The following is a 27,863-nucleotide window of genomic DNA, read 5'->3' as shown; positions in this document are numbered from 1 at the left end:
TTTGGGTATTTAAGATTCAGACAATTAGAAAAATAACTGATACTTGCAACAATCATTTCTTTATCACAGAACATTTAAGTAAAAGTACTCTTCTTACATCAAGAACATGCCTTTCACTTTGGCTGTATACAAAGGTTTGATTGTATCTTTACTGAGGATGTAAATGGTAACAAACAACAAGAATAAACAGTTTAATTAAAGAAAAACTATAGCTAAATTATATGCAATAGCATTATTCTGCTTACAAAATATTCAGCACAATCTGAATATATATCCAGGGCAGTACTTCCCAGAAAAAAGTTTTTTAGAAAATGTTCAGTGTTTCTAAACGTTTTTCAATGAGGTATAATAGCACAAACAGTCACCCATAGAATAACATTTCTGCTTATAAAGACAATGATGAATGAAATTAAACAAGTATCACCCTCCACATTCACAATAAACAATTTTGTTACATATTGATCAAATTTATATGCATTATACTTGACCAATGTAATACCAGCTATTTATTATTATATCTATAAAAGCAACAGATAAGTTAAACACCATACAAGATAATCCTACCCCAGATACACTGAAATAATTTACCATTAGTTTACTGTGCTGGCATACCACATTTTTACATCCTTATATTTTTAAAAAGTTTTGTGCATATTAAGCATGTATTCCTAATGTACAAAATTTTAAGAGACCATGAAGATCTATCTTTAGTTACTTAGAAAACAAGGTCAATAAACTAGTGTCACATGTACTTCACACTCTTACATTACAATCTTTTTACAAAATACTGCAAGAAATTAAGTCATCTTTCCACTGACAGGTCAGATGATCCTCCAGAGATACAACATCCACTGTTTTTATTTTTAATTAGTACCATCTGGCTACCAAATATACACAAAAAACAATGGTACTATGGTTATGAAACATGACAACTGAAATTTGACATAGACAATTGTTTATTTTGAACACAATGGAAGTTTTCCAATAAATGTGGCAAAAATATACTTGCCTTAAGGTTTTGATTGCACCTTTATGTTGAAAATGAAAACTGCTTCACTGTGTTAAAAATTATGTCAGACTTCATTCATTTCTTCCAACTCTAACTCAGATTTTGTTCCACATTACATTTTCTAACAAGCCTCCAGGTGTTCTGTACCTCTTACCCAATTACTCGCAGGGAATCAGTGTACCTGAGAATACCATAGTATTGAAAAAATGCTATACAGAAGTTTCACTTGTAACTAAGTATATTCGTTTTTTGCAATTTATTTCATAGTGTTTAAGGTACCATTAAAATCTGAAACTTCAATAATTTACTACACTACAACAAAAGAAAAAAAATTACTCTTCTACTATTGTTATAGAATCCAAACTTCAAGAACCCTACATTGTACTTAATTTTTATCATTGTTTTTTCTATTACTTGTTTCACTGAAGTAGGTAAAAAGAACATTTGTTTTGTTTTTATAATTCAATGATTATATATAGTTAGCATGCAACAGCCTTTTTTGTTTGCACTAGTAGAATGAATTCAGATACTGGTATTATACCAAATAACTGGCTATAACAGTTTGCTGATCAGTGGTTATAATGTAGATTCATACTTTTACATAGCTATACCATCCCTACATTAATGCTTGCACTTTTTTTTTTTTTTAAGCATTGCCATCCCTACATCATTTTACACTTAAATGTTTTTAGATGACTAACAACTAATAATGTTCAGCTATTATTGGCTGTTAATTCATATTTTAAAGGAACACTAGATTTTTGTAAGATAACTAACTTTAAGGGGTACTATTACATCATTTGCATTAGAATTTTGTTTTTTTTCATCTTAAACCATGCACTAGTGTGCTTAGAATAGCCTGTTTCCAAGTGTTCTTAAAATGCTTTGCCATATTAAAAGTCATGTGAAAAGTACACTGTTTTTGGCTAGCATGAGAAAAAAAACAAATCTTTAGCCAGTTATCAATTCTCCATCATAGCATCACTTTTTCATGATATTGCAATCTGTAAAACATGGAGAAATGGTAATTAGGTGCTAAACAAAAGTTAACTTCTCTCCAATAATTTGTAAGTATCAAAGTAATAGATTGAATGTGGGATCCTTTTTTCTGCATTATTCTACTTAGTGATACATATGTAAGCCACTACGTTAGTTTTTTGTTGTTGTTGTTTTTGTTTATCAGGGAAAAATGATTGCGTACATATGTATACAGCACTATGAAACAAAATCAGAAAAAGTTACATATTCCAACTAAGTGATTTAATTAGAACATTAACACACAACTTTTGTTTTCCAAGTTTTATTATCAATGCACAACAAGAATAAACAGTTTAATTAAAGAAAAACTATAGCTAAATTATATGCAATAGCATTATTCTGCTTACAAAAATAGACAGAAAAAGCAATACATAAAATACATAACTCTTCTCTCAGCAAACAATACTTAAAAATTAATTATAAAAATACCAGTAAGATGAATAAAATATTCTTATGCCAAATTTTAATCTGAAAAACTGTTGCACATGAGGTAGTCTATCCTTTGATTTTGCTATTCAGCATCACTCGGATAAGTAACACCTAACTGCTTCCGAATCTCTTCCATGAGGGTTGCCAAAAGCTCACTATCTGCATGGGACATTTTAGGACATTCCAACAGACCTACACAAGACAAAATTCTGTTAAGGAGGAACTTGCTTGCAACACATAAAAACATATCCATTTATTTATTAATAACTAATATTTATTCTGTGCCTGCAGAAATAAACTTATTTCTTTCATAATAAAAGGAAATGAGTAGAAAATGTTTTTGTGAGGCTTACTGTCAAATGGTAATAATAATATTTAATCTTTCCTTAAATCAGTAGTCAATGTATACAAGCAGATCTGTTTTAATTACAGAAACTTCAAATTTTTCAGTCATTCTAAAAATTAATGTGTTACAATGGTACTCTGTCTGCATGTGTGTAATAGAAATTGTAAAAACCAAAGAAAATGTCAACTCAAACATTTAAATAAAAGCATTTTCAAATTATATTTGAACAAGTCTGTGCATCTTCTACATGTGGAAAATATTTCACTTACTAAGCTACATGCAGAAGAGGTTTCACAGATGAACTTTAAAGTAGTGCCAAGATACAAAAAAGAGTAAATCTTATAATGAAAGAATGAGGGAAATATCTAGTCTGAAAGCATCAAAAGACACTAATGTTGAAGATGCATAGAAAGTAAAGGTATGAAGAAACTTAATTTTTGTATTGATTACAACACATTTTAGCTAAATTTCATCACCTATCCTTATAACCTAAAGCACAAAATCCAGAATCAAGGAACGACTAACTTGTCAAAAGGTGTATCAACAAGTACAATTTAATCATACTGTAGCAGTTCTCTACCACTTGCTACCAATAAAGAGGATAGCTTTATAATAAACATTCACAGTACACCATAGGATATTCATCTTTGAACCTTTACAAAAGGGAAAAATATCTATCAGTGACAACATCTTGAAGTAACTACAAACGTTAATTATGATAAAGGTATAAATTATATTATGTGGTTTGAATTGTTTGATTAGAAGACTTAAATATAACTTACAAGCACCGAACTGAAATAAAAATTTTAGTTTAAGAGAATTTCATCAAGTAAACTAGACTTGCGTTATTGTTTTTACCAAGTAATAAAAAGAACCTGCCCAAACCACAAAAAAAATATTTACAATACTATTTTGAAAATTTTAGAGTGATCACTTTGGTAAAGTTAGCAAGATACTATCTCAAAACTTCTTTAGAGTAAAATACTACTATAAATGTTGTACAGTATGTGAATTATGCAAGATTTGAATTATATTTCTTTTAGTTTTCACTTACCTACAGTTCTTTATGAACTGCATAAACACTGTGATAAAAGTTTATTCCATGTCATTCTCAGTGTAAAATGAACACAGATCTTAAACTAATCTAACATGGGAATAGTAAGTTATTACTAGTGCTTCAAATGCATTTTCTTGTCATGTACATTTTCCAGAAAGGTATAATACATACATCGTTTATAACTAGAGAAGTGTGTAGAAATGGTTTTGGTTATTTTTTTTAAACAGGCAAATTAACTCACCCTTCTGTAAGCACTCCCTCACACAGTCAGCTTCATATCTTAGTCCTGAACTGTTTATAAAATTGCAAACACCAACAGTGGGTGGCAACAGAAAATCATATTTTGTATCTGGAGTGATTAGAATATTTCCACACCACATTGGAAATGGCAGCTGGATAAAATAAGACAAATATTGAATGAATAAAAATTATTTGAATGTTTAATATTATACAGTAGGTACTAGCATAATAATTTAACTTTAAATGAATACTTCCATTACACAAAGTAAGAGCTGTGAACAGATTTTACCCACAACTATTTTAAAGTAATAAAAAAACTTTTATCCTGATAAAATAAAACAAAATACAAATAAAGGAAAGGCTGAATACTCAAAAGCAATGCTCCTTTTGAGCTGCACACATGCACAGCAACCTGGTAGGAACCACTCACTGTACACTACAAGCCAACCATAATTTAATCATTTAGTAACACATTCTCATGGAAGACAGACCTACAATCTGAAGAATACCGTGTTGAAAATATGGAAGCAGTACAGGTGCCAACAGCCACTCACAAAAAGTACTGTTTAGCATTTAAAGTGCAACAATTTTCAGGAACTATGGAAAGAAACTACTTAAGGGCAGAAAAGCAGTACTGAGAGATACCTGTAATCTTCCCAGTGCAAAAAAAAGCTTAGAAGAAATTATTCTAAAGGTCTTCCTTAACAAGTGAATCATGGTTATTGAAGTACTTTTAATTCTTAAATAATGCTACCAGTAAATATAATAAGTATAGTTTAAACAAATCACAGTAAACCATAGAACATCTTTGTTTAAGCCTTTCCAAAAGAGAAGAGTATTTAGCACTGATATAATATTTTATATTAAATATATAAAAATACAATATTACTTATGAAAAGCATGGATCATTATTCTACATGTTTAAGAGATCAAACTGGAGACAAAAAACAATTCTTAAAAAAGATCTAGCTGAAATTAAAATTTTAATGTCAAGAGAGGGCTTGATATACTAGTAAACACTTGCATAACTATCACAGTCCCCAAAGATTTAACCTTCCTATGACTTGTTTTGACTTTGATAAAAGGTTTTTCCATAATTTCACTACATAGATTACAAAAATATGTTTTCTATCATAAGAATTTTTTAAATTAAGTTGAAAAACAAATTATTATTTTGATCAAAGTATTTAATTTATTACAATAAGCATTTTTTTTTTTTTTTTTTAATACTTGTTAAAAGTGATGTATCTGAAGAAATTAAGATCTTAGCCTGAAATCTAGATAAAATCTATGAAGAATCCATTGAAAGGCCCAAATCTCTCACCAAATAATTTAAGTTTACCTTGTGTGAAAAGTAGTGGTTCACCAGACATTTAAAGTTGAAAACAATCCCTATAGTCATTTTATTGACATCAAATTCAAAATCATATGAATGGATTAGAGGTTCAGGTATATCAGGAATGAGTTATAGGTCTTATATCAATCTGAAGGTTCAGATAAGAAATTTCTTCTTTAGCGTTTTTTTAACATTTCATGATCAAAAACAGCAGTCATCTCTGGTTTCTGGACTCACACAAAACCACTGAAATTGCAAAAGGCAAAGACTTTTTCTTACCTTTAGTCTATTATTTAAACTTTGTGAAGCTCAATTTCTCTTGGTCCTAAAGTTTCATTCCAAAATACATCTAATCCACTTTTTTTTACAAATCTTATAATGCCTTTGGTTCTTTTCAACAAATCTACAACTCATAACAAAATGTTTGGTCATCTACACAACCTCTTTGTGCAATAGCAACAAAAATAATATTCAAAAAAAAATGCCAAAGTGCACGCATAAACAAATATTCAGAAATGATATTTTGTGTGGCCTGTTATATGATTATATATTAATGGTGTGTTTCTCATGGGTTAACTAGTCTAGGGAAACTTATTGCCAGTAGTTGTCAACATTTTTAAGTACAACAAAATGTTTCCCCATTGCAAAGATGATTCATTTACATAAAAGTACTTAAAACATTTTGTATAAAATCTGTACACGATGAAGAAAAATAGATATTTTCTGATTTAGCCTATGGGAATTACTGTAAAACATTTAAAAAGTAAAACAAACCATAGGTCCATGCAATCTCAGAAATCATGAAAAAAAGAAGACAAAATATTTCAAAAAGTACTTAGTCATAACATCTCAGTGGTAAAAGCAAGAGAAAACAAATATAGAAAAGTGACAGAGAAAGCCACAGCTAAAAATGAATGCAAAATAAAAATGACTCAGCAAAATGATCAGAATGAGAGTTCCGTCCTCTTTCCCCCCCTACAAAAAAACCCTAAAGGTTAAGACATGAAGAGAAATATAATAAAAAGCTATTAACTACTAGCATTTAGCTAGATTATGAGTAAATTATTAGTAATAAATCACAATTTAGTAAAAAGTGAACCAAATAAAAACTTAATATCTGAAAAATGAAGATTTTAGTTTAGAGAATTTCATTAAATAAGTTGGACTTGCATTATTGTTTTTTTGTTTTGTTACCAAATAATACAAACAGAACCTGCTGAAACCACAAAAAATATTACAACAATACTATTTAGAAAATTTTAAAAGTGAACAATTAGGTAAAATTAGTAAGATACTGTCTTAGAACTTCTTTGGAGTAAAATACTACTATAAATGTTGTACAATACGTGAATTATACAAGATCTGAACTATATTTTTTGGTTTTCACTTACTTATAATGTTTATGGTGTATAAAGATTAACAGACTAAAGCAACCTTTTTTTTTTTCTGACATCAGAAAAAGGTGGATGTTTCACAAGTGAACCTTGATGGATTACCTGCACACAATATAGATAATGACCTGAATATGTTGATCAATAATGGTTGAAAACACATCAATATGATCTCTTCACACGTTAAAAGTAGATTATGTAAATAAGGCCTCCAAAAAAGCTGTAAAGTTTTGATATTATTCAATGCAATTCAAGCAGTAATTAACATTGATTTTAGTATGCAGGGTGAGTGAAGTACAGCTGCTAGTAAGAAAAATTAGGATTAAAGCAATAAAACAAAGCTTATGTACATTATTCAATACACAAATACAATAATTAAATCAGATGGAATAGTGAATAATCATGTACACCAACACATGCTTTGTGTTCTGTCAATGACATCCAAGAACTGAAAATGATACCATTGTTGACACCATGAGAGAAAGTTAACAAGGAAAGGCCATTAAATATTTATGCTCTTATTTCTGCAATTATGAGACAAAAATGTCGGTATGAGAATATAATTGATATAAACATCTGAATATTTTGATGTTAATTTCAATATTTCATTTAGAAGTGACTAAACTCAGAAACCCACATCCATCTTAAAGAGTCTAAGACTGACATTGTAATGTGTTCTGCAAAACAGTAATACCAATAAAACTGATCCAGAGGCATTGCTAGGTACCTTAAAGAGTTTGCAGCTTGGGCCCTTATGTGTGGGAATTTAACATTCCAGTACAATATTAGTTATGGTTTTTCTATACTGATTTTGAAAGACTCCAATTTAGGATTCAAGGCACTGTCAGATAGGAGTAGGGCATGGGCACCATGTACCATACCTAGCAATGTCTTTGTTGTGTATGTTACATACATGAAAAGTATATACTTACAAAGAAAATGTTTAACAAGTCGAATGACTTTCATCACAAGTATTATATGGTCTGAACAATTGCATCAAAACCAACTCTGGGCACAGAAACTTGAAGCACTTAACTTTGGTTTCTGTTTAACTCTAAATAAAATTATTTGTAAGCAATCCATGTAGAAAGAAAAAAAAAATTATACAAAACATATTCATGTTAAAATAAGACTATGGTACATAAATTGCTATTTCCTTCACCATTTATAACCAACCTACTAATTAGATGTTCATAAATAATTCTGAAACTATGTATTCATAACTTAGAAAATCTTTTATCATGAAGAAAGATCTACATAATTTTTACAGAATATGATTTACACATACCTTCAGAGTGCCTTTAGTACCAACCACTTCTAGTTCACATGGCAGTTGAGCTTTAGAAGTATAAGAGATTGTTGCCAACCTTCCCTTACTAAACTTTAGTACAGCTGCCACATTTTCATCAACTCCTGCAAATATAGTTAGTAGCATAAATTTCTGACATTACTTTTACTCAGGCTTCTAAAATAACTATTTTATGACTAAGTTTATGTTAACTTTTATTTAAAAACTTACTTAAAAGCAATTAAAATCTAAAGTTTAAACAGCACAAATAACTTGCTTCTTAATCAAATATGTACAGGGTTTATTAACTGGGTCAATCCTACAGAAGTGAATATAAGAATTTACCATGTATATTTGTGCAAAATGTGACAAGCTTTTAGCAAAATGTATAAAACTGTTGTACAAAAAATATTCGATTCTTATAAAAATGTTACAATGCAAAATATGTTAAAAACAATCACATCGGCTTAACTAGCTCTCTCTCTTAATCTTCTAGTTTGTAATAAAAAAAAAACAATCACTAGAAGTGTTAAGGAAAACGAGTATTTGATATACTTAATGTACAAGGGAATACTGCATCTGCAAGATGTATTGCTCTCCTATTGGTAATGGGCTACAATCTAATGCTTCTTGCAACACACTGGTGTAGTATACATTACATGAAGGAGTAGAAGTTTTATTCAAAGCTTGGTGGTATATGTACAATAATAGTTCTAAAATGCAGAGCAAGGCAATAAGATCGGTTCAGTGGAAATGTAAGCAATGTCCAAAATAAGAGTATTACATGCTTGTGGACATATGCATTTATATGTGTAAAAAGTAAAATACGGTTTTCTACAAGACTTTGATCTGATCTTCATCTGCAAATGATTTCTTTAGTTTTATTAGTAACAGTTAACCCTCACTCTAAAATGAAGAACAAACAGTTCATAGTAGTTTTCACTATGAAAACAGATGTCAAGGAAACTTAATGCAAGCTAAAATATAAATTACTAGAATATGATGACATATTTCTCAATTTACTTGATGATTCAGGAACACTAATGTATCATACTTAGATAAATGCCTAAAAATAAAATCCATTTATATCAATCCCAACCTTACTGCAAAAAGATATACAAATGCAGATTTTGAAAGATCAGTGATTTAAAATGCAGTTTAACACATGTGGTGTCACTTCACATAGCAAAGAAATATCTTCTAAACACTTCTCTCAATATATTATACTAGTACACTAGTAACATCAGGAGTTGGTGTTTATAATGTGGAGCTATAGCAGGAAACCAAGTGTTCCTAAAACCTATTTGTAAAGTTACAATAACAATGTTGTATAAACATTTACACAAGAGCCTTGTACCTTTTTAATTCTGTTGGAGTAATTTAATGATTTCATGCAACATATTTGGTTGAATTGTGATGTTCCTAAGCAGAAGTGTACCTATGCAAAGCTGTCAATTAGGGGAAAAACAAACACAAAGGTATCCCCACCCACCAATGAAGCAGTAAAGGAAGAGACCTCACATCCAGCAATGACTTCAGCCACTAAAGATCACCACTACTCAAACTGCCAAGGGTTCCCTATCAAAAAGGTCAGCTGCAATTTGATATCTCACTCCTTTGTGATTGTATAATGCATAATGGAGGATATCATCTACATCTGCAAAACACTGATGCCATTACTCTACACTGAATGGTTATAGGCAACTTTATGAAGAACCTATTCAGGAGAGTTCCTCCATGTTTAACCACCCTAGTAGCTTGGAAGTGGAAAGTGGTTAAAACTCCTAAATTCCACAAGAAAAAAAAAATAAAAAAAATGGAGGTTATAGTGCCTTGGAGAGACTAGAGGAATATCATCTCCCAAGACAGTACAATGAGTGACTACAAAACCCTATTTTGAAAAGCCAACCATACAGATTTATTTGATACAAGGCATAGGAGAGATAGAAGCAGCTATCCCCTTCTACTTTACCCACACAGTCTATTGGTGATATTTTCCAGAAGAGGCAAGCTTATGAAGCAATTACATCAGATGTGATTTTGTAGAACACCCTATCTCAACAGTGAGCATAATAAAGCCATGGAAGTTTTAAGCTTGCATCAATATGGCTGTATAGTAGATTTCTAGCTGAAGATTACCTGGTCTGGCACCACTTCCCACAGAGCAGGATCTGTATTAAAAATAAATGAAGCAAAGTGCCTTTGAATAGAAGCTTAAAGAGTGGCCACAGGAAGAAGATAAAAACCTGACAAAGATGAAATGATGTAAATAATGGGAGATGAATATATTAGGTGTAATCCACAAACCCTAATGTAGAATTTTTCTCCAATGACTGAAGAAGACATGATGCAAGGAAAAAGGTGTAATGTTGAATTTGATGAGAAGACCCCCCAAACAAATTCTGATAGGAAGAAAAGGCAGAATAAGCCAGTTGATAGAAACATTGAACCCAACTGTTAAGAATAGGAGAAAAAAGAATAATGAACAGAAGAAGACTGCAAAGGATAAAGAGTCAGGATCGGACATCAAGAAAGAAATCTGTACAAGCAATATAGCAATGAAGGGTATAGACTGAACATAGAAATATGTCATGGCTCAGGATGAGGGTTGAGATGAAAAATAGAAAAAGAAATACGCAAAAAGAAAGAATAACCCTCCCTAGCTGCCAAGGTTTACAGAAAGATGAATCTGAATAAAAAAGAAAATAGGAATGGAAGTAAAGTATATATGAAATGTCAATGGGAAACAAATCAGCTCTTCAATGTCTACTGGCCATTACAAGAAAATGTTTTAACAGAAAGGTGAAACTTTCCAAAGCCTCTCATGGAGTGACCCATGTATTCAAGCTTTGAAGGAATGCATCCAAGAATAGAGGGAAATCCAGACAAGGAAGAGGAAGTAGAATGCCTGTCAAGTCTTGTCCAACTATCAAAATGGATCATCCATCATGATATGAGGAAGGGTAACAGGAGCTGCAAAGTGATCCAAAGCAATATTCCATTGATCCAAGAGCCCAGTGAATGGATCCTATATATGCATGACTAAGGAGGTAATGTCATTGAAAACCACATCCCCAAATGGGAAAGAGCCTCAGAAGCAGAAAATGAGGGCACTTAAAGGACATGACAAAATAATACCTAACAATACCATGGGATGAAGTCATAAAATAAAGGCAGGCCCCCACTGAGATAAGTGTTGAAATAGACAAGATACTGAGTAAGACAGAGGAAGGACTTTTCTATTTTGATTAACCACCCCACCCACACAGCTACATGAAGGAGCCAACAAGTATGGCTTTCTAACTCCAGTTTAGTATGAGCCAGAAGCAGCCAGTCATCTATATAATGGTAGAGTTACCAACCCAGGGCATGAAGATGGTGACCAAAAGCTCTAATAGAGAAAACTTAAGTCTTGATCTTCCCATAAGCCCAGAAAAAAATACCACCACAGTGTGAGTAATGACTCCATAATAAAATGATGAAATTAAGCAAATTGAATGACAGACCTGCAGTCCCTTTTTTTTGGGAATAAATAGTCAGGAATAAAATCTTAAAGGGTGAAGAAACATTCAATTGACCTGCTGAAACAGTATGTCCTGAACTGCCTCTCATATATATATTGGTCAGTCAGAATTCCTACATGGAAGGAGAAAGAGTATCAGAGACATGGAAGGTAATAAAAGAAACAATATTATTAATAATTCCAAAAATACTCGAGGAACTCAATCCACGACAAAAGGACTCCAATGATGAAGAAAATTGGGAAGCCAAATTTTCACCAGACCACACCCCGATGGATAGTCACAAATACTGTTGATTATATGACTTACATCTCTGAAGAATGACAAGAGGAGGTACCCTAAGGCAGAAGATCAAATAAAGCCTGAATTGGTTGGTTGGTTGGTTGATTTGGTGTTTTATGACACAAAGCAGCCAGGCTATCTGTGTCAAACATCCAGTAAATAGTTAAAATTAAAGTAAATTTAGTAAAATTCATAAAAGGAAATTAAGGTAAAACAAAACAAAGTTTAAAAAACAAATAGCATAAAACTAATGTTTACATCTAGTCTACAACATTAAGAGAAAAACTACAGTAATACAAGTTGTAAAGGACTTTCTGTAGCATAATTGTAATTATAACTTGCCACGAAGACTAACAGGTAAGTACAAAAACCACCATCAGCCACCTGAAGTTGGCCTTTCCAGTCCTGGTTCCGAGTTATTTGACGTTATGGCTATTTTCAAAAAGTCAAGTAATAAAAGTTTTAAAAGACTTGTAGCAAAATTTTAACTCACCAGGATGACTAATAGATAGTTCAAACTGTTAGTCACCTACAGTTGGCCTTTCCAGTTTTGGTTTGGAGTTATTTGACATTACCGCCGTTTTCTAATTTCAAATCGAACTAGATGTACAGAGATTCTTAAAAGGGAATCACATTAAAAAAGGTCTAATGTATAAATTAAAAAACTTAAATGGAATTATAAAGATTAATGGCCTTTCAAAAACTAAAAACATTTCCAAGGTGGACAGTGTCACCATCACCAATAACACTGTCTAACATTACGGACAAACCTTGGGAGACAACATGTTTAAAATGGTGCCATCATTTATTCAAGAGAGGTCTATCGACCTCCATGGATCCTGCCCTGGGTTGATTGGGCAGGCCTTTGCTGTTGGTAGAGGATTCCAGTGACTGAGGACATGAATGAATGATTATTTTGCATCTTGGGGATGGGGAAGAAGATGTATCCACCAATAATGTCACCAGATCAAAGCTTCTTTGCTGACTCTGGAAAGCCAGCAAGTCCCTATAGTCCCTTCTGAATGAAAAAGGGAGACATTTTCCCTAAAGATTTGTCTGAAATAGCATGTAGGATAAGAAAATGAGGTAAAACAGGTGTTACAGATGTTGAAGATTGCTGCTCAGAATCTTCAAGGTGTGGTCGTTTAGCTATGGACTTTCTCTATTTAAGTTTTTATTTTGAGGATCCATAATAAAAAAAAAAAAATTTTGGTGCCCACTTACCCCACCCACCAGGGAGCCCTACAAGGGGATGCACTACAATGTCAAACAAGGACACTTGAGCAATGCCAGGGTTTCGTGAGCACTATACCCAAACACCAGCATCAGATACAATATCCACAACACCTTTTGAGAACATCCAACACTGGTACTTGATTGACCCTAGCCCAAGTGGACCAGCCAATTAAACCAAGGAGAGCCACCCCAAGGCTGCCCGTCTACAGGAATTCAAGGCCAAAGTGGTGTGTTAGGGTTGGACTCCTCAACCAACAGGATCCCCTCCTCCCCTTCATGGGTCATCACACATGGCAAAACATGGGGGAGGATATTTAGATCCCAGAGGAGGTAAACTGAAAGAACAGAACCTTTCCTTGGAGGTCCCCTCACCACGTACAGGAATCCACACCAAAGGATAAAGCTTGAAAAGAAGGATAGGAAACTGGAACAGGAATCTCACTGGGCAACTAAAAAGGGTAGACTGTTGTTATACTGACACATCTCATAACTCTTATGGCCTCAGGTATTGTGTGAAATATGCAACACCACAAAATTGTTGCCATATGTAAATCACAAAGATAAGATGTTGGTAAACAACTGAAAAATTGTGTGCAAAGTTAGAGCTGAAGATAACAAAGGAGGCAACATGGAGAGGATGCCACCAGAAAACCCTTTTAAAGTTTTGGCAGAGACTCAAAGAGAAGATGGATGGTATAGATATATTAAAATGAGATGTGAGGGTAAGATTAAGCTGAGAAATTGGATATGGTTCAAATTTACATAATTTAACAACTGTTGGTTTAAAAAAGGAAAATTAGCACAATGATATGCAAGGGCAAACTCATCCAAAGCTTATGTTGGGTGAGATGCTAATCAAATCATTTAACTTTTAGACACAGTGGTGTTCCCGAATACCTTGAAAGGGTCAAATAACCAAACAGTTTAAAAATATAGGTTATCCCAAGTAATGTTCAATCTCCCTGTAAATAAATGCTGATAATTTTCTGTCATATCACCCACATCAGAGACCTATGACACAGTCCTACTTGCAAAAGTGTTTGTTTTGTTTTGAATTTCGTGCAAAGCTACTTGAGGACTATCTGCACTAGCCATCCCTAATTTAGCAGGGTAAGACGAGAGGGAAGGCAGCTGGTCATCACTGCCAACTCTTGACTACCCTTTTACCAAAGAATAGTGGGACTGACAATCACATTATAATACCTCTATGGCTGAAAGGCAAGCATGTTTGGCGAGACCAGGATATGAACCCACAATCCTCGGATTATGAGTCGAATGCCTTAACACACTTGGCCATGCTGGGCCTTGCAAAAATGATTCCCAGTTTTTGTAAGATAAACTTTGGAATTCATGATCCAGAAAAAGCAATAAAATAAAATAGGATTAAATTAAAGTGAAAAAACAGTTCCAACAAACTTGATATTAATTTAAATAAAATTACTTTACATGTTTACTGAAGCTGAATGTGAAACTTGAAACAAAAGGAATATTTCTGACCAAGTGCTGCTAAAATTAGAAGTGAGAGTTTGGTAAAGATAATCACATATCACATGAGCATGCCATGCTCCTTCTGGTGATGAAGTGGCACATGATAACATGCATAAGAACCATGTTGGAATCATTTGATTCTAATATGGAACAGCAGAAAGCATGTGGTGTGCATAAATAAAGGTTGCACCTAGAGGGCAACACTGAATGAGAATAGTTAATCTGGAGAGAAGTAAATACCATACTAGAAATATTAGCTAATAATTCATAATTTAATTTTAATTTTACACAGCAATATTTAAATAAATCCCAAATTCCTCTAGTGCAACACATTTTCTGTGAGCATCTTGTCTTCATGTTTATTTACTGCTCCTTCAAAAAATGATAAACAAATTACTCTAAAATTGTCATTGCTCAGCCAAGATTTGTTTACAGAACTATCAAATAAAATCAGACCACTACTGCCAAACCAACCAATCAATCCTCTCTTTCAGGATTTATTGGTTCTCATGTTAAGTTATACATTATCTATAACCAAAAGAAAGTCAAAGTTTTCATCTATCAAACAATGCATTACATTATGTTCTGAATAGATAAAAATCAATTTATCTTGTAATACAACTTTGGTACCCACAAGAACCATAATGGCTACCTTTGTAATGACTTGTTCATAGTTAGAATGCCAGAAAATTGTGAGAGTTGAGAAAATTCTCTTTTTCTTCATGTTATTAGTTTATGTTATTTGGTGCATTATTTAATTACACAGTAATTATTTAATGCTTTACTTTAATTTGTATGAAAAAAAGAGGGCTTAAGTGTCCTTGATAACTGACAACATGATAAGAAGAATATTTTAGTAGTACGTTGTTTATTCTTTATTATTGTAAAAGTAATTAACATGTCAAAATAGAGATCATTTTAGGTTGATTAAGATTATATTAGGTAAAATAAATAACAAATGTTTCACAAGGTACACATTAGAGCAGCTTGTAGTAGCTCATAGGTAATACAATTTTATAGTGTAACACCCGCACAAGCTGCAAGTGATTTACAACTTATGATATGAACAGTAGTTAGACAGGTATTAAAACAAAGTTTAATTATAAATAGATGCATACTGTTAAAAGCATAAAGTTGCTTAGTATAAACAAAGGTGGTTTCATGTTACAATCTGAAATAATTCTAGAAAGAAAGGGTAATTCAGATTTTTTTAATGTATAGAGAAAAGAAAGTATATAGTTTTAATGAAAAAAAACATCTGAAATGTATTAAGTAATAGGGGTTACATAAAGAAAACTTGAGATATGTAAGATGGGAAAAAGATTTTTTAATCTTAAAATGAAATTACTTTGCACATGGACTATTCAAAACAAATATTCAATACATTCATGGACAAATCTTTAGCATACCTTATTAAATATGTCACCAGAAAAAATACAAACACGATTTTCTGTATGTAAAATACTTCTAATGTAAACTGAAAAACTTAAATTTTGTCAAGTTATATATATACTTTGAAAGTTAAAAGTACTGAACCTATAAAAACTATAAATGAGTACAAAAAAATCATATGGTCAGCGAAGTTAACCAAGCCCATGTTCAGAGTTAAATTCCGAGATACATTCATTCAGGACAGAGACATTAATTTCAAAAGTTTTATAACTAAGCTATTTAACAGCAATCAAAAGATATTACCATCAGAATTCAGGTGTCCCACAGCTTCAATTTGAAGAGGTTTTTCACTTCCATACACCATCAACACAGAATTTAACGTATAAATCCCCAAGTCTAGAGTAACTCCACCACCCAATTCCTTCTTATTAATACGAGCTACAGCTTCTGAGTTCATTCCAGATGTACTATTTATGTAGTAAACATCACCAATTGTTTGTTTTGCAAGTTCAGACATTAATTTTCTGTATGTGGGTAGAAATCGACTCCATAATGCCTGTAACAAGAACAGCTTATCTAAAATACACACATTATAAAGAAAAGCTTCATTGTACACAGAGATTTAATGAAATCTATACATATTTTCAAGGTAATATAAACTTGATACTCAATAACATTACAAGCATTTATTTTTGTTCTGTATGTACTATATTTTATCTTATAATATTATCAATAACTGAAGTAACACTTAAGTAAACAAAATCACAAATTCAATTTTCCTTTAGATTAGAATATTATAACGATAATAAAATACTTGTGAAATTCTAAGAATAACAGATTTTGTTTCAATATTATAAACATATCCAAAAACTGACAGAAATCAAAATACAAATGGTATTGTACTTTGTTAGTAACATATATGCACCAGATCATCAATTGCATCTTCATCCTCAAGTAGTAACTCTTGAACCTCTTATACATGGATATTAATACATCAAAAATCCACAAAGTATTAATGCCATGATAAATACATAAGACTAAAAATTATGTGGCTTTGATCTCCAATGTTGGAAAGATAGGCTTTAATTTATATTTAAAATGAGCACTGCAACATACAAACTTGTATATATATATATATATATACTCTCCCATGGTATGTATTTTATGCATGTGAAAAATGCTTACATTTTTCCAATATCTAAAATGGGAATACAATCTGTACAATGTCATGTTCTAAATTCACCTAAAGAATCACTTTGTAGCTTAATGGGTCAAATTAATAACAATGTTTCATGAAGTAGTTGTATTGTGTCCTCAAACTTTGTGTTTGAGGTATATCTAGCAACTGTCATATGGAACAAGCTGCCACTGAAGTTTGGTGCCCCTTTCTTACGTTGAAACAAATGTGTATTATGCATGCAGTTTTAGCACTTCAAGATTCAGGTTTTCTCATCTAATAAAATTTCAGTTTGTTTTTCCTTAGAAATGCAAGACTTGTTTGGGAAGTTCAATGTTTATACAACCCTATTTTTGGTTGTTAAGTTGTGTGGTATATGACTGGATACCATTGAACTGCATTTTAAATGCAGTTTACATTTTTTCACAGAACTTATCACTAGACAATTAGCTTCCATTTGGAGAGTTGCATCCAGTAAATAAAACTTATGGCTACTGTGTTCATATTACTAAAGAACAATGGTTGGTAGGAAAGACAGGAATATATGATAACAGAGATGCCAACTATTTCAAATGACTGAGCATAATGATTATAGACAAAGCCCTTTATCATTTGCAGCTACTAAGCCTCACCAATGTCTGAGCTGTTTATTATTATTATTATTATAACTTATTTATTACTGCTATAGACTGCTCATTTATGACTTTTGTGCATTTTAATAAATAAATTTTAAAAAAATTCTTTTGAAATTATGTCTTTAGTTCAGAGTAACAAACATACTGGTAAAACAACATTGAACATGCACAAACAGTAAGCAGAAAATGCCTTTGTGTAAGGACTAGTTTATATCATGTTTATGACACTTATTGTAATAGTTTTGCAGTTGTTGCAGCCTTTGCTTTCATGAGAAAGTCTCTGGATGGTTGGGAGTTATAACAACATTGTCCATTTGACTGCATACACATCTTGTGTGTTATAATACTGCTCAAAAATGAGGTGCTGAAGTTTGGTCTGAACTTGCTGTTGTTTTTAGTCACTAAACTAAATATCCTTTCACTGTCAGCATTAGAATGGAAGATTGTAAGAATTCCAAGCATAACCCCACACAGAATGTTATACTTCTGATTGCCATTTCCATCCTTAACTGTAGACAGCTGAACCCAAAACTTGTCAACATTCAACTGAATGTTTTACAGTTTCTGTAAAAGTATCAGTTTGATAGTTCAAATATTACCCTTCCAACGTATCAATAGTGTCGTGCTCATGTGTATTGATAAGGACAGGATACCTGTCTGTGAAGAAGCGTAGAGAAGAGAAATCTTTGCCGACTTTCAGTTTTGGATCAGCAACCTCTGTGTGAATCAGAAGTTCATCATTTACAGGGAAATATTTCATCATGTAATTTGTAGCTGCAATATAGTATTTCTTGACACTGGTGTACAAGCTGATCAGGTCCAGGTCCTTTTCTTATTTAACAATGTATTCCTTGGCAGCATTTTCAATAGAAACTGCCTCATCAGATTTGTGTAAGGATTTATTGTTGTAGTCAAGTTCAGTGATGTTGCCTTCAAGATATTCTGGCTTGATGTATCTAACAAGTATATTTTTAACTTGTGTAATCAGAGTTCTATGCATAATGTGTATGCAAGGTTCTTCTCTTTGCAATATCAAATCAGCTTGCTCAAATAGAGGAATTGCAGACTGAAGAAAAAGACAAAATAACGAGTTTATTTTGTTGTCCAAGAAAACTGTTAACTTATCTAACTTGCTCTGTGCATAACTTTTCTTGGTTACTTCCTTGCTAGCTTTTGTTTTCTTCTCTTTTTTCATTGATTGTTTCTTCTTTAATTAAAGGTCAGATCAGACTGCCTAAACATATATTGAGTTATATCAAATGTTTCTTTGTCTGCTTTTGGAGTGTTGTCTTGTGTCCCTGTGTGGCTGAGAAAATGTCTTGACTGTTAGTCTTGCTGCCTGACTGAGCTGCACATTTAGTTCCTTTTGAATCTAGTTTTTCCTTTTCACAGTGAAAATACTTCAATGGCTTCCACATGTCCAATATTCTGTTCAGGCACACCCCAGGTGATAGCCATCTTGTGTTAACAAGTTGTAGAATTTTTCTTGTTTTTGTCATACAATCCTTGAAACTCTGAAATGTTTTCTGCTAGCACTTTTGTCCAGAAAAAAGTAGATATCTATCAGAAACTTGGCAGGGCAGTTCTCAGAAAGCTTTTAGGGTTCAATATTCATGAAATGTCATGCACAGCCCATGAAGTAAATACTAGGCTGTCATCTAGAGATGTATCCCATCACACCTTTACCAGACATAACTAAGGCATTGTCTGAAGAAAAACTAAAACAGTTTATGTAATTTTTCTCTTTTTCAGTTCATGATCCAAAAGCTTGAAAATATTCTCTCCCATTGAAGCTTCTTTCCATTCCACCATTGTCAAAAAGAGAACAAAATTTTTCCAAGCAAAGGGTCAAGATATTGTACAACAACTGGATACAATTTTGAGCCATCCATGTCTGTATATCAATCTTTGGGTAAACTGTAAACACTGTTAGTAAGTATGCTTGAAATCATTTTGTCATCTTCACAACCCAACATTTGTACAATGGCTGTAGTTTTGGTTTTAGTATAGCCATATTTTTTCGCTATATCAGAGTCTGGGAACATTTTTCTGAATAAATGTCCTGCATGATCAGCTACAGCTAGGGATAAATTATGAGCAATGACAAATTGCGTGATCATCACTTCTGCATTTATAGTTTCACACTCTGAATTCTTACTCATAAATGTCGTTATCTACACTGTTTGTCTTTGCCTCAGCCTTTTGTTGGCGAGATGCCGATTTGTCTGGAACAATCATTTATCCCTCTTTTTTCCCCATCTTCTGAACGACCGCAGTGGTGTTCCTATGTTGCTTAGAAAACGAAAAATACCCATCTACACAAGCGCTGATTGGCTGACAAGCACTGATGACGTAACTATGGATTCCACCACATACCCAGTATGGAGAAACACCACACTCAAACTATTGGTTAACGTTGGAGATACAAATATTTTTTTATTATTTCAAGCACAAACATGATTATCGCAAGTAGCCATTTGGACTATGTCTTATTTATTATCAAATTTTATTTGTATATCATTAGAAATTTTCTTTTCACCCCTTTCAAACCCTGGGGGAACAATTTATCACTTTATTGTATAGGCCTATATAATATATAATAATTTTGGAGTTGCAACAAGTCGTAATATGTCTTTATGAGCGTATAGTCGTAATGTATACACCAAAATCATAATGATTACGCTCAAATCGTAATGGTTGGCATCTCTGTGATAACCTGTCTCTAAACTTTTTATTCTAGACTTAATTTTATTTTATTTTTTTTCAATGATAGATGAGTAAAATAGAAAACATACCTCCATGAGAAACAATTGTTTCTCTTTTGCTAATTTTATTAATTCTTTTGTTTCTTTTACATTCATACACATTGGTTTCTCCATTAAAACATGTTTGCCTGCTTCTAGCATCAGTCGGCCAACAGGAAAGTGGTGAGAAGTGACAGTTCCAACATAAACTACATCTAAAATATAAGAAACAAAATAAATTTAACATTTCATGCAATATGTATGCTAATACTTCATGATTTGAATTGTATATATTATACAAAGTATAATAATGTTTTCATCCTATGATAGTTGAATAATTTGTTGTCGAACCTTTACAGTATAGTATGACTATGCATTTTTTTTTTTTTTTTATAGCCTGAACAAATTAAGTTGATGACAAATGACTACTTATTCTTAAATTTGACACACTTAAAAGAAAATTTATTTTTCTCTCAATAGATTTAATAGTGTATTCTATATAGATCTACTGATGCATTCTACTTATAGCTATTCTACAATTAAGAAAAGAAGTTAGGCATTACCTAAAGAGCAATAGAGAAGATGTTATGAGCACTGCAGTCTGTTGTAATACAATATAATTTTGTAATTTCTATGATAGTTTGTGGTCAGTGATGATATTATTTGTTAAGTAGTATAAAACAATTACATTAAAGAACATTAGAAGGTACAAACTTTACAACTACATAACCTAAAGACTTGATGTATTTAAGAAGAGAACAGTAATAGTGCTACTTTATCTCCAAAGAATATGACAATGTCTCAAAAATAGTTTATATAAATGTCCCAACCTTATTTATCAGTAAACAGGAATGGTGTTTGTGTTTCCAATTTACAACAACCATCATAGTCCATTACCACATAATTTCATGTAGATTTTGAGACTTTTTGCATATGTTCAGAAGCACAGTATCTGTATAATTATAAATAGATTTATTTAAGGCAGGGATTCCCAACCTTTCAGCATTCGCGACTTGAAAATGTAATTGATGAAATAAAATTAATGTTATCCCAAACTACTTCTAACAAGGCTACGCGACCCCCCTGCCAAGGCTTTGCGACCCACTGGTTGGGAACCCCTGATTTAAGGTAATACAGCAAATTAATGTTATTAATTGTAAGTTAAATGTGACTAAATGAAGTTCTGATTAAGTTAAGAGCTTGAGTTAATTATACTATGGTATTTATTGTATTTATAATTAATCCATTTTGAATTACACTGTGATAAATGGATGTTAAAACATGAATGCAAACTGGATTATGGTGTTACAAAAAGAAACCATCACCACAGTAATACAAATGGATTTTATGATTAGAGAATGAAAACTTGTTCTTTTCTAAATGTTTAGATCCTTGGAAGAAAACAGCCACTATAACAGTCATGACAATGAACTTTGCTGGCTATTCTGGTCACATTTATATAAAGACTATGTGATAAGCAAGTTTTGGTGAGGAAATGAAGAACAAATATCTAGTTTCGGGTTACTTTTCTTGCACAAAGATGGATCATCACTTCTACCAATTAATAAATGCAGCAAAGTTCACAAAACCATAAATATAAAAATACATGCAGGATGGTATACTGAACCAATATTTTAATCTGCATAAAACTATTGCATAACCTCTGATAATGGAAACACTTCAGATTATACACTAAAGGGTTTTGTGCAATCCTATGAAGATTTGAAATCGAGCATTTCCTTTGATCAAATATAAGGAATGATATTAATAAACAGTGTAAGCCTATATTGTAGGTGCTGTCCAAAGCAAGTGCAGATTCTGATAAGGTAAGTTTTATTAGTTATCAATATAGCCAGTCCTTTTCTGGATAAAGAGAATGCTATTCAGTATGTTTAATTCTATATTAGTTCCCCAAGTGGATCAAGGCTTATCCATTAGTTGGCACTTCAGTGCAATCTATAATTGACAAGCAAGCTAAACCTGGATAACTTAATTTCCCAAACCTAGAGAGATTCAAATGGATTAAGAAATATATTTTAATAACCAGTTCTATAAGAAAATGTTTATGTACATGCTGTACTTCATATGCATAATAGCTCAATGGTTACAGTTGGCTCACTGGGCTTAGCCTGTATGGAAAATGATACACACTTCAACAACACCTACAATAACTCTTGAACTTTAACATACCTTCAATACAATTAATAGAATTTTGTTAAAGAATGCAAGTATTTTGTACACAAATTGTATCATGTAAGTATTTTAATCAAAGATTTGTTATTTTTGTATTAGAGAAATCTAGTTACTACCTGCAGAAATGAAGTTATGTAGCTCACTGGTTGCTTTACTTGAAATATATGAAAAAAATATCATCTACTCACTCTTCTTTTAGGTCAAGTCCATTATGTCCACCCTCTGTGAACAAAGTTTTCTAACTATGCTTATTATAACTACCTGAATATGCTACACTGATGTTGCAGAATAAAGGAACATTTCATTTTATAAAGTACAATACTGCAGAAGCAATGCATTAGCAAAACAAAGCATAATAACAGGAGTATTTGATAATTAATTCCAAACCAAAGTTATGAAATAAAACTTGGACTTGTGTCAAATTAGCTCTTATTTGTAATTACAATTCCTCTTATCCTACTAAGCACTTTAATATCCTGATGCAGACTAACATAAATGGTCCCTCATAGATCAAAAATGCTCCTTATTGTGACAAATTGTATTCAATTAAGTTATTATGTTGTCCCTAACAATCCATACAGGTTTTGAGAGACAGTGATTTCTGTTGTAGTATATCCAGGTAAAACTGAATTAAGTTTAGAGCAATGAGATGAGCCTCAAGAATAAACAAAAGAATTAATCAGGATGTTTACCATTATGTAACCAAGTCTTTGAATGAGTCATAAGAATGAATGAAATAAAAATGATTACTTGAGTCTTTAAAATGCTCTTTTAAGATTGTGCATCAGACTAACTTAATCCTTACATCCCACATAGCTGACAATTCTCAAACACAGGTGATGAACTATCCTTATTACAGCTCTTAGACTATCATTTCAAGACACTGCTGCAACATGTGCAGTATTGCATTAGTTAATTTCAGAAACTAAACAAAAGTGCCTACCCACATCTGGATTTGTAGCTAATTCAGCATACGATCCAAAGGCTTTAGGAATTTCATGTTGCTCAGCAAATTTCTGTGCATCTTCAAGTTTTCTAGCAGCCACTGCTATTATCTGTAATTAACACAAATTGTTAGACATGTAATAAATTAATGTGCTATTGTAGAAGTTTATATTTTGCTGACTCAGCCAAACATACATTGAGCATAACAGTGAGACTAAGGATCAGAAGTGAAAATACAGTAGTGCTAATACTGCTTACAGGAATAGACAATATACAATCTGTGTAGTAAAGATTTAAGTGTTGAGAAAAACAGGAGTGTTGTAATGAATAAGTTTATTAGTAGTAAGAGTTAACACAAGTTTAAAAACAGTAATTAAAAGCAGCAAATGGTAGTAAACCAATCCTTGACAGAATAAATATATAAAATACCCAGCAAGTACATACACATGGTGTTTTAAAAGATTTATGCTTATATAGTTATAATTTTCCTCTACTGAAAATATATTTCAGATAGATATTTTCCTCTACTCAAGATTCTTGTGTTGCCTGGCATGGCCAAGCTCGTAAGGCGTGCGACTAGTAATCAGAGGGTCGTGGGTTTGCGCCCGCGTAACATGCTCACCCTCCCAACCGTGGGGGCGTATAATGTGATGGTCAATCCCACTATTCGTTGGTAAAAGAGTAGCCCAAGAGTTGACAGTGGGTGGTGATGACTAGCTGCCTTCTCTCTAGTCTTACACTGCAAAATTAGGGACAGCTAGCACAGATAGCTCTCGAGTAGCTTTGTGAGAAATTCCAAAAAACAAACAAACAAACATCTTGTGTTGCCCTCTGTAAGCAAACTTTTCTTTATGCATGCCATAAGCCTTCTGCTCTCTCCTAGAGGAATTGAAAGATTCCAACATGTCTCTCTTCTAAATCTCCATACATCACTTCTCCACCAATAGAACTAACATAATCAGGTGGCACATGACTTCCTCTGCATACCTTTACCAAACTACAGCTTTATGGTTAGGCAGGAAATCTACACACAGGCAGAAAGTGTAGAAGTAGAAACAGGTGTATATTCATGTAATATTAAGGCTTTACTAATGGCATTCCCACTAGGACTGTAAGCATTGTGTATACTTTATCTGAAATAGCATTTGATTTACGTGATCAATTCCTGGAATGTAACTATTGCGTAAATCAATAACTACCTGCACTTAAATAAAATTTGTAACTCAGTAATTCTCATCAATGCCTGTTGCACTAAATACAAAAAATGTTTAACATTCTACAAAACTAATCTAACAAAACAACTCAGAATGAGTTTGACTATTATATCCAAGTTACATAAATTTAATGAAGCAAAGTATTAAGGAATTTTACCTTTACACACTAATATTTAAAGACACATATTACCAAAATTAATATTAGTACTTTTCAGTATATTAATGGTGTACTTTTTTTCTTTTAACATCCAAAAGTGGTTAATAAATCATTGGTATACAAGTTTATTGATGACTCTTAAAACATCAAAAACTGAAAGTTAAATTTACATAAAAATTATATTTATAATTGGAATCATTATTTCTATAGTAAAAGTATAGGAGAAAATTGAAAACTTAATTTTGGACATATAGAAAATTTTTCCCTCATATCAGATTATTTGAACAAGACTGACACTACATCTTCCACTTATAATACTTTTCATGTATTGCCCAAATACAAAATACTTGCATAACTCCATATATGAATTTGTTCAGACTTTAATATAAAGTAAGAATAAAAATTTTTTGAAACATTGAATACTTCCTACAGGAATTGTATTTTAATAAAGTACTTACTCGATTCAACTGAAACGTTTGAAGGTGTCAAAATTTGCATTCCATTTTTTAGTTTTATCTTTGATTAGACACACATACTTTGAGAAAGTACAAGTGTACTCCACTGAAAGAGTGATGAACAATACTCATAATTCTAGAACCCTGATGTTTAAACTCTCAAAAGCAACTCAAGACTTTACAGCTATACTTTAATTTTAACATTGCAATAATTATATTGTAGCAGACTTCAATATACCAAATTTGTGAAAATAATTACCTTGTGTTCTAGAGGAGATAAGCTTCTTAAAACACAAGCAAAGTCATGACTTATTTTTCCTGCACTCACTATACCCCATTTAGTAGCCATTTTCAACTGTCACATGAAAGAAAGAGAATATACTTTTATAAATAACATAAGGCAATGTCTACAAAGTAATAGTAAAAAGAGACTAACAGAAAAACCTAACTACTATTTTTAAATAAGTCAAAATCAAAAGTAAAAACAAGTTTCATGTGACATCCCTAAAATCTTTTCAATAATTAGATAATGAAATACAAGCACAATTTAATAATCCAGAATTTGTCTAATAAAAAGTTTAAATTCCAAAGGGCTAAATGAAATTGAAGTGAATAAATAAAAACACAGTTATGTTGGTACTAAACTGAAGAAATAGTATAATACAGGCTGAAATTGAATGGAAACAAATAACTAACCAAACCCATTAAAAAAAATTAGCCATACTACTACTACTTATACAGCTTATGTAAAATTAATCCAACTGGAGAAAAAAAAACGGTTTTGTTGTTTACAAATTCAACGTAAAATTAAAAAGAGAGAGATAAATTTTACACATTAAGTTGAATTTAGTGCACACAATTTATTGATCACGATTAAATAAAATTATAATATCCGTTTTACTTCCTTAACGTTTTGTCTTTATTCCTGCAAGTTCAACATAAACAAGTATTTTCTTTTATTAACTTTATCATTTATCTTGGGACAGATGGATATAATGCAATGCGATTGTTCTTTCTGTCCTGTTATTAATACCTATTACTAGTATTACATTACACAAAGCCAGTGGCTCATACATGAAAAAGAGTACAAGTTCATTGTAATACAAACATTACTGATCATAGATGTATTAAAGCACTAAAGTCAGTTTAATATTATACAATAATTTTAAAGTAGTATTGTCCTCAACTTCCACATACTATAAATACACGCATACTTAATACTTTATGGTAATCTGAGAGTAAATACACCTCTACACTACCAACCTATTTCAATCCCTTACAGAGCGCAATATTTTGCAACACTTAAAGCAGCTATATAATTTCAAAGATCACATGGAAAATTATGCATGTGACTAAACTTGAAAAACACCACCTATTAATAGAATTTCCCTGTGGTTGTTCACCTTGTTTAATACCCTATTATCATTTTTGTTACGCTTGATTAGTTCAACAAATTGATGTTTACAGGTTGTGTTAAAAAAAAAGTTATCCTCATTGAGTCATTTATTTAGTATCTTTAGTATGTTAAGTTAAACGTGAAATACTTGTATTATTATTTTTAATATTTCTTTTGTGTTCATTTATTCTTTATTATCAAGTTATTATAGTTTGTCCCATATAATCTGCTATATTAATACACAGAATTTTCCTGTTCTGAAAATGCTTTTCCATCTAAAATATGGGATGTTTACGACGTATGTGATTTTCTTACAGCAAAACGCACGTGCTCGCAGAGATAAAACGATTTTATAGTTGTAAGTCCGTAGACTTTCAGCTGTCCGAGCAAAGAATAGATCGTTGGATGAGGCAAGCAAGCAAATCCATGGCAGGAAGTTCGGTTTGAAGCAGTTTTACCCCAAACGGGAGCTTGAAGGCAAATAGAACTGAGGTTGTAGATATTTTTGTTCTCTTCTCCATGCTCGCGTTTTAAATTACTTTGGGGAGCTTAATGTTGAGGCAGCGACTTGGAGAAGTATTAAAAACAAAAAATAAGTAAAGGGGATATATATCCATACAAATATAAAAAATAAAATATGTATATGTTTAATGACCTGGGTGAACAATCACATAGCGAAATAACCTGAATAATTAATTGAAGAACGTAGATTATTTGAGGGAATTGCGTTGATATAAATATCACAAAGGGTTGGCGAAGACATATGAGTCCAATTATCAGTGAATTCTGATGTGGGAGGTAAACAGGAATACCAAAGAAAACCCCCCTTTTACTACTTGGATTCCTGTGTCCATTTTGTAGATGTGCATGATGGTGTCAGGGTTACATCCTCTT

The 27,863-nt window shown here is 32.1% G+C and overlaps 1 protein-coding gene across 4 annotated transcripts; it reads right to left on the bottom strand.

Annotated features, from left to right (window-relative positions):
* Positions 1-55: 55 nt before the first annotated feature.
* On the bottom strand, positions 56-27,057 carry LOC143255291 (trans-1,2-dihydrobenzene-1,2-diol dehydrogenase-like). Of its 4 annotated transcripts, none has more exons than XM_076510730.1 (8): positions 26,837-27,057; positions 25,833-25,928; positions 23,746-23,857; positions 20,661-20,824; positions 16,357-16,609; positions 8,135-8,259; positions 4,121-4,271; positions 56-2,668 (listed from the first exon to the last, which is right to left on the bottom strand). In XM_076510730.1, exons 2-8 carry the CDS (start codon positions 25,920-25,922, stop codon positions 2,559-2,561), a joined length of 1,005 nt encoding a protein of 334 aa, XP_076366845.1. In that variant the 5' UTR covers positions 25,923-25,928; positions 26,837-27,057; the 3' UTR covers positions 56-2,558. The 4 variants fall into 4 exon arrangements, with proteins under 4 accessions (XP_076366845.1, XP_076366842.1, XP_076366843.1 ...); XM_076510727.1 differs by lacking the exon at positions 26,837-27,057 and adding an exon at positions 26,771-26,800; XM_076510728.1 differs by lacking the exon at positions 26,837-27,057 and adding an exon at positions 26,682-26,708.
* Positions 27,058-27,863: the final 806 nt, after the last annotated feature.

This window comes from Tachypleus tridentatus, chromosome 7, assembly GCF_004210375.1.
Source record: "Tachypleus tridentatus isolate NWPU-2018 chromosome 7, ASM421037v1, whole genome shotgun sequence".
NCBI lineage: Eukaryota > Metazoa > Arthropoda > Merostomata > Xiphosura > Limulidae > Tachypleus > Tachypleus tridentatus.
Note: the sequence above shows the minus strand (reverse complement) of the source record. Positions and strands in the feature narration are given on the sequence as shown.